Genomic DNA, 9,157 nt, shown 5'->3' with positions numbered 1-9,157 from the left:
GCAGCAGAAGAAAGTTCAACACTTACTTCAGCAATAAAAGAATTATATATATATATATATATATATATATATATATATATATATATATATATATATATATATATATATATATGTATGTATATATATATATATATATATATATATATATATATATATATATATATATATATATATATATATATATATATATATTATACTTTTGCTTATTGGTATGGTTATTTGGGTCAGCAAAAGACATTGCTTAATAAAGTGAGATTAACCCTTGTGCATTCATTTAACAAAGTTACACATAGGTTCATAGAGGACAAAAATGTCCATGTCGAAAAACCCTCATAAATGTTTTTTTCTTGGCACAGACCTCATTTTAAAGAAGACTCTTGGCAGATTATTGTTGAAGTCAAAAAAGTTTAAAAAGTGAAACCATAAAAAATGTATAGAAGGTTAAGTTTATGAAAATGATTTATGAATAATATTTAATAAAACTATATATATATATATATATATATATATATATATATATATATATATATATATATATATATATATATATATATATATATATATATATATATATATTGTTCTAACACATTTTTAAAACTAGAAAATCAAAGCCATACATCTAAAAAAAAAAACAAGCTGTGTTTCAAATTTGAGGTTGATATCTCAAAAATTGAGCTCTCAGCATGATTTTGTTTGGGCGCAGTGTCAACTTTTCCCCGTTAGATGCCAGCAAAACTCCACCGGTGCACAGCGCCTGGATTTGTGATTTGCAGTTAAGTTTTCTCTCTCAAATATTACAAGCACACACATGCACACCTACACAGATTTATTTATTACATACATACACACACACCACACTCTAACATCCATACCAACACACCCACACGGTTATAGCTGCATAATTTATCAAATTGGCTTTATAATATGCATAAACAAAAACAGGAATAAAGTAATTATTTGCTTTGTACGCCAAACCTGAAAAAATGGCACCATCTAGTAAAAAAATAGTAAAACAATTAAATTTTGAAGGCTTGCCAACAAAATAAAAGCCTATTAACAAAGACTTCATTTTTTTAGTTAAATGGCAACAGGATTAAAAATGGCAGTTTTAATGGGTTTCAATGTGGTAATTTTTTGTCCTTAAGGCTCTAAGTGTGAGTATTTTGTGCACCTAATGCAAAATTAATTTTTTAAAGGAAATGGGGTGAAATAGTAAAATTCTAATAAAAATACACACCTGTGGTACATTTTATGCAGTTAGCATTACCATAAGCAAAGTTATCAAAAAAAACAAAAAAAAAAACTGAAAAGGACAAAAATGTCCATAAGGATGCACAAAGTATATTCTTATTATTTAACATTTAAATTATTGCAGGTTTGCATAATCTTTTTTTTATTCCTTTTGAGGAATACTGAATCTGAGTAAATTCAAGCTCACATTAGTCTAGAACTACAATAAACATCATGTCTGATCTGCACCTCGTAATGTTTGCTAAAAAAAAAAAAAGTGTATCTGATTACAGAACTTACAATACGTAACGCGTTACCCCAACACTGCTTATAAATTCACAGAATACCAACATCTGTCTAGATGAGGAGGTCAGTGAGGGGTGACCACCTTACTTACTATTAATTTACGACATAGTGATGGGCCTGGGTTCAGGACAGGGAGTCTGGACAGCAAAGATAACAGCACTAAACCAGCTGGTGCTTTATTTTAGAATTACAGTGAAGTGTAGCTCCTAAAATGATTATAGAATTAAGTCGATCTCTAAAATATAATTGTATGGTCTAGACTTCACTGGAATACTGTAAGGGGGGAGTAGGTAAATGGCCAGGCTGTTAATTGAAGCATTCTGGTGTAAAGAGATAATTCACCAAAGAATGAAAATCCAACGATTTACCCTCAAGCCATTATAGGTGTGTATGACATAATCTTCCAGAAGAACACAATCAGTAAAAAAAAAAAAAAGTCTTGGCCAATCCATGAGCATATAAAGTGCATCCATGCAGTCAATGCAGACCTGGATGTGGTTCGATGCTCTTAATTTTTAACTCTTAAAGTGCACCAGATTAATACTTTTTGTATACTGTATACTTTCAATTTTAAATTTCTGTGGAGGAGCTTGTGTGTGTGTGTGTGTGTGTGTGTGTGTGTGTGTCTTTTAGGTTTCAGGATTTTTTACATTTATCTAATATTATATATTTAATAACTAATTTGATGTAATGTCTTTCCCCATTCACTTGTCTCCCAAAATGCTTAATAAACACGATTTAATTCCAGTCCTCTGCATGAAATTAATGCCCTGTTTTGTAACAAAAAGTCATATTTTGATTTGAAACCACGTGCCATTTTTTAAATATGTTGATTTATGACAAACAACTTAAAATATTAGTCTGATTTCAATTATAATTACAAAATAGCTATTATAATATTTCCATAATATTGTATTTGATCACTAATGTCATTTTTAAAGTCCAAGGAGAGGCAGTTGTCTATATGTGAAACTTCCAAACATCGGAAACATCTTGGAAAAGCCCTGGCTGCATGTAGGCTATTTTTACAGGACATCCAGGTTTAAAACTGCTGTCAGAGGAATTCACTAAAATATAATGTCCACTTCAAAGGATAAAAGTATACTCCTGTGTCCCAGGAGGATATAAAACATGTTTAGAGGTTGCTGTTTTTTTTTAACAGTTTTAGCTAGTGTTTCGGACTTTTGGTAGGACGTCCCCTCTGACACCCCCCACTTCCCGCAACGCATGCCTTGAATCGCCCAAATGGTTAAAGATTACTTGTTGCGGGAGCAGCACATCTGAACGCATCGCATTAGCCTACCTTCTGCGACCTGTAAATTACCATCGCTAAAATGGCGGACAAACAAAACGGTAAGCGTTGAGTTTTAACATGATTTAGACGTAGGCTATGACAATTAATTTATGAAAAGTTCGACAGCAGACTAGAAAAGAATCCGCTGTTTAATACACAATATGCTAAACTAGAGTTTTATTTTCATTCTCAGGTGATGAAGCTCGTCTTCCAAACTGCGAAGACGCTGCAACTTGTGGTAAGAGATTTAATGCACATTTGTTTTCTCGTAGCTTGTGTTAAACATAACGCACTCTCTCTCATTCTCCGTGTATTGACGCTGTCCCACAAAACTTAATTACAATGTGGTAAATGGGCGTGGGATGCTGTGCTGTTAAAAGAAGAAGAAGCGAAAACTTGTTCAAGTAAAGTTGTTTCACTGGCTGTGAAAACCGAAGACTATCTTTTAAGCTTTAAAAGTTGGTTTCAGAGTTGGTTTCATAATGGCTGCAAGAAAGGGAAAATATGTTCATAAATACTATAGTGTTTTGAACCATACCATACTATAGTAAATATACTATTAAATTGTAGTAGGCTAGCCTAGCTACCTCGTTTTAGTTTAACAATTGACTATATTAATTTATAATACAGCACACTATAGTAACTAAAGTGTAGGAAATACTATATATATATATATATATATATATATATATATATATATATATATATATATATATATATATATATATATATATATATATATAGCCTACTACTATTTACAGTAGTAGCATTTACTATGTGGTTCAAAAACACTAGGATTTACTAATTAACTTTATTATAATATACTATTTTCTGTTTTTCATAAGCAATAGTTTCACACACGCATATCAAACAGATTAAGACTGATCAAACTAAATTACCTACATTATAATGATCAGTTACATCGATTAGCTTATGTGGAAATAAATGATGTGACGTTAAAACTGGAGAAAGCATGATGAATTCTTGATATGAAAAAAAAAAAATTCACTCTCTAAAATAATAATCCTCTATTAGTAATTAGAGTTCCACTAGTAAAAATTTAAATTCTTGATATCAGGAATTAGATTTCCACTAGTAAAAATGTTAATTCTTGATATCAACAATGTCATCACTTGCAGATATAAATTCTTCATAACAATAGTTACACTTCAATTATAGTAAAACTGTAATTCTTGATATCTGTAATTTAAATGTAACCATAGGCTGCCATTCAAATTCAGTTGCTGATATCAATAATTAGTATCTTATAGTTAAAATGTCAAATTTCACATAACAGAAATACAATTCTAACTAGTTAAAGGAAAACGTACTAAGAACTTTAGAAAACTCAATTTTCTCTAGTTGAAATGTTAATTATTGATATCTGAAAATCAATTTCTGATATCAGTATAATTTCATACATCTAAAATAGCTTTCTTATTAGTAACAATCAAATTATTGATATCAAAAATATAAATTTGCACTAATTGCAATTTAATTGTTGATATCAAGAACAGACGTGGACTAGTAATCGCGTATTTGTCGACACACAAAATAGTTTTTTCTACTAAGAATGGTATTTCTGATATGTGAAATTGGAATTTCAATTAGTTAGAAACAAATTGATATCAGAAATTGAATTTGAATGGCAACCTATGCTCACATTTAAGTGAAACATCTAATGAATAAAAGTCCAAACGGCTTGCCATATGCAACAAGTGTGATCGTGTTCTGAAAATCTACACCTAAGGTCTACCATGAAACTGAGCGATGTCTTTAATATCTACAACATGGATGAGAAATATCTAAACAGGGGTGCCCTCTAACTCTTAACACCCACACACCCGCACACACACAGACAGAGAGAGCACTTTAACTTTACGGCATCAAACAGGACATTTCATGCTGTGCTCGAAAACGAGTTGGGGTGTCTGGTGGAGATTCACTGGCTCTTTGAAGTCAATGATCCTTCATTCCTAATTATTTAACACCTAATGCCTGGTAGAATTTGCTTCACCTTGTGGGGGAGGGGATCTCAAATGAAGAGCTGTGAGGGGGAAAACCCTTTAATATTACTCAAAAACTGTTTTATTTATCTTGTTTCACTGGGTGTATAGAAGATTGTGTCTGTGCTCAAATACATGCAGTTTTGTATTCACAGAAGGCCTGTGAAACACAATTTTAATAATACATAAAAGAGATTCTTCTCTATCAAAATACATGAGATGGTGTTTCTAGATTAAATAATTGGGGAGGGGAACAAGGAGTAGCTTATAAAACTAGGCTACTGTTTTGTGTTTACAATTGATAGAGGTCATAAACCTGTGTCCAGGCTGCATCTTTATATATATATATATATATATATGTAATGTAATGTGTGTGTATATATATATATATATATATATATATATATATATATATATATATAAAAGATATTAATCAAAACTCAAATTCTTGATTTTTTATATATATATATATATATATATATATATATATATATATATATATATATAATATATATAATCAAGAATTTGAGTTTTTACTTGAAATTCATCTGCTGATATCAATAATTCATATCAAGTGAATAAACAGCTTGCCATACTGGTGATCATCACCCCCTAGTGGCGATCCATTCATACTTGTTCAAAACCATTACTTTAGTTTTTTAAAATTATTTTATTAAAAGAAAAAAACTAAAGTAATTGTTTTGAACAAGTATGAATGGATCGCCACTAGGGGGTGATGATCACCAGTATGGCAAGCTGTTTATTCACTTGATATGAATTATTGATATCAGCAGATGAATTTCAAGTAAAAACTCAAATTCTTGATTTTATTATATATATATATATATATATATATATATATATATATATATATATATATATATATATATATATATATATATATATATATATATATATATATATATATATATATCAATATATATATATCAATCATATACTGCCATTAATATAGAAATATATTTTTAAAATTACAGAAACAAAATGATTTTTAAAAGATTCTGAAAGCATTTAATGAGATCCCATAATTATTTAATATAGGCTAGACTTACAATATTAGTAACAATAAATTGTATTTTATTATATGATTCATATAAATATGGTGATTTAAGTGGACAGGGGACACCCAACTTAATATATAATATTTACCATCTGAATCTAACTGTCATGTCAACAAATGGAAAAGTACCCCAAAAACCATTTTACACATTCTTCCGTTATTGAAAAACTGGTGCTTTAATTACCTTGAACAAAACTGAAAATCATTAAGACATTTGTCTCAAAATATGTGCATTCATTGTATTGATTCTCAATTGCTACTTAAATCTATAACATTTTTAAAAACATCAAATATTAGATCAAATGAGTGCAGAATCAAGTTTGCGTTACTGTCAGTGTTCACGTCAAGGATCAGACAAATTCCCACGTGCATCTTGAAAAGCGGAGGTTTTGGAAAGTGCTGAGGCACGTTTTTGTGCCATCTAGCGGTTTGGAGGAAAATAAAATCAAAGGAGCCTTTTACCAGTGGAGCCTTTAGCCCTGTTGTACCCTAGTCAAAAGCAGGGGTCTTACCGTAAAGCTTTAAACGGAGCCATATGATTGGCTGAAGGCACTCTTTCTATGTCAGCATCTTCATTCTTTTGTTCACACACCGCATAATACCGATAATTTACTGCTAATCTTGCAACTTCTCTTTGGTATTTTTTGAAAAAAGTCCTGTTCACACATGATCTCTTAATGGTAATTTGACAGTAAAGGAGATATTGGAAGAATTGTTCTTGTACCTTTTTAATAGGCTACACAAAATGCTAAACAAGCTTTTCTGTTTTTAAGTTGACGCTGCTGGTCTTTTAACAGATGACAATGAGAACACATCTCAAGGTAAGCTTGTTACACCATCAGGTGTCCCTGGGTTGTATGTACCTGATAAAGCAGCAGCCCCGAATAACCTCATAACCGAGGTATCGGTACCTTTGAGTGGTGAGTCCACACCTTGTGACGGAGGTGTTGAAGTAATGCCACAGGATTCTACACGGGCTACAACTGCTCCTGAGTCCAATGGATGCAAAGCGGCCACTTTGAAATCTGGGGAAAAACGGGAGAGGGAGTCGGACTCGGACAACGCTTCTGAGATTCCGGTCAAACGCCGTTTGACACTATCAGAGGACACAGAGGAAGAAAGTATGTGTTAATAATTCGAGTGCATCACCTCTAATCGCTGCGAATTTAAAGAGTTGTATTCTGAAACAAATGTATCTCTTTATTGTTTCACAGCTGTTCAAGACTACGATGCGAGATGTGCCGAGCTATGGATCGATGCTGAAATAGCAGCGTGTGAAGCGTACGAATTCTCTCAAGTCAACAGACCCCGACAGGTGCCCAGGGACCCAAGACGCAATAAAAGCTCTCCGGCTCAGCCTGTCACCCAGAGGACGGATGATGCAAAAACCGCAATAACCGCCTGTTTTCAAGAGTTCATCAAGGTTTTTCGTCAGACTGAGGTGCTGCGGAGAGCGGATTTCTCAGGGATGATCAATGCGGTTCGTGGAATGCGAAGAGATTTCACTGCGTTGTCAAATGAAATCCATAATATTCGGGCGGAGCAAAGGCAGACGTTAGATGTGCTCTCTCTTATGGCTGAAAGAATGAATGTCATTCAAATGTATGTGACCGACATGCACAAAAATGACTGACAAAAGATGATGTGTCTGTTTAGACTAGAGCATGTTGTTGCTAGTTCTCAGATTTTTTTTATAATCACAAATGATTTTTATGTCACGCGCTTGTTCGTAAGATCAGGGTGTTCATAAGATGATGCATGTCGTTTTTTAAATAAATCACTTCAAAATGGCCGCTAAAAGATGTTGTGTACTGATTTACTGTACATAACAGCCAGACAGATACTGGGATATGCCTTATTCCTGACCTGGTGACTCCCTTAACTGCTTCTGATTGGTTCATGCACTGGGCAGGCTGTGACCTGATTGATCCCTGTATCTGAAGCCTACGCTTTCACCATAAAGTCAGAAGGGCCCTATCACTAATGCAGCAGCCATATCACCCTGTAGCCCAAGACTGGTTTCCCACTGAAGCTAAGCAGGGCTGAGCCTGGTCAGTACCTGGATGGGAGACCAACTGGGAAAACCAGGTTGCTGCTGGTAGAGGTGTTAGTGAGGCCAGCAGGGGGTGCTCAACCTGTGGTCTGTGTGGGTCCTAATGCCCCAGTATAGTGATGGGTAAACGATACTGTCAAAGAGCACCGTCTTTCGGATGAGACGTTAAACTGGTCCCGACTCTCTGTGGTCATTAAAAATCCCAGGATGTCCTTCGATAAAGAGTAGGGGTGCAACCCCGGCATCCTTGCCAAATTTGCCCATTGGCCTCTGTCCATCATGGCCTCCTAATAATCCCCATATCCTGATTGGCTTCATTACTCGGTCTCCTCTCCACCAATCAGCTGGTGTGTGGTGGGCATTCTGGCGCAAAATGGCTGCCGTCGCATCATCCAGGTGGGTGCTGCACATTGGTGGTGGCTGAGCTCAGGAGATTCCCCCCATCTATATGTAAAGCGCTTTGGGTGTCTAGAAAAGCGCTATATAAATGTAATGAATTATTTTATTATTATTATGCAATGCGATGCAAGTGTTTTTTGCTAGTTTGAGCCTGACAGATCTCGTTTTCACATCCAGCGCCACGTTGTTTAAAATTTAGTATACACAAATTTAGTATACACCTTTATGTTGTTCTCCGCTAGAGGGCGATGATCTCTGAACCCATGAATCATCAGGATTCACTGAGAATCATTGAACCAGTCTATGGGTTTTACCTGATCAGTTTTATACACTGGTTTTAATAAGACATTTGTATTATTTAAAATTAATAATTGGTAGTTAAGTCACTTATTAGCCTGTTTACTTGATACAGTGAAAAATTGATAAAAGAACACGCATTATACAGACACTTGATATGAGTGCACTTTTTTGTGTACTCTTTTCATGAGTACTGTAAATTCAGACTACTGAATTTAGAGTACTGTACATTTTAATATATAGTATTTAAAAAAATCTGTATCAAAAAGTAGTATTACTTTTTGATACTGTTTTTTAATACTATATATTAGGGAAGTGTGCAATAATCGTGGATGCAGCCATAAACTCGTGAACTTCCCTAAGCACTTCTCCTCGAGTGAATCCCCCCCACCATTTTGAAGTATATGTTTTTTTCTGCACAACTATAATTGAATTTTCGATGACTGAATAAGTGCACTTCCTCTTTATTTCTCAAGGTGTACATGTCTGAAACC

General features: G+C 33.7%; 1 protein-coding gene across 3 annotated transcripts; it reads left to right on the top strand.

Annotated features, from left to right (window-relative positions):
• The first annotated feature begins 2,712 nt into the window (after positions 1–2,712).
• Positions 2,713–7,590, top strand: wu:fb97g03 (uncharacterized). 3 transcript variants are annotated; one of them, XM_067428797.1, is made up of 4 exons: positions 2,713–2,889; positions 3,024–3,068; positions 6,757–7,035; positions 7,129–7,590. In XM_067428797.1, the coding sequence occupies exons 1-4, from the start codon at positions 2,871–2,873 to the stop codon at positions 7,545–7,547; spliced, it is 762 nt and encodes a 253-aa protein (XP_067284898.1). In that variant the 5' UTR covers positions 2,713–2,870; the 3' UTR covers positions 7,548–7,590. The 3 variants fall into 3 exon arrangements, with proteins under 3 accessions (XP_067284898.1, XP_067284896.1, XP_067284897.1); XM_067428795.1 differs by having other exon boundaries at positions 6,688–7,035; XM_067428796.1 differs by having other exon boundaries at positions 2,716–2,889; positions 6,712–7,035.
• The last annotated feature ends 1,567 nt before the right edge of the window (positions 7,591–9,157 follow it).

Source organism: Pseudorasbora parva, chromosome 2 (genome assembly GCF_024679245.1).
Source record: "Pseudorasbora parva isolate DD20220531a chromosome 2, ASM2467924v1, whole genome shotgun sequence".
NCBI classification, from domain to species: Eukaryota; Metazoa; Chordata; class Actinopteri; order Cypriniformes; family Gobionidae; genus Pseudorasbora; species Pseudorasbora parva.
Note: the sequence above shows the minus strand (reverse complement) of the source record. Positions and strands in the feature narration are given on the sequence as shown.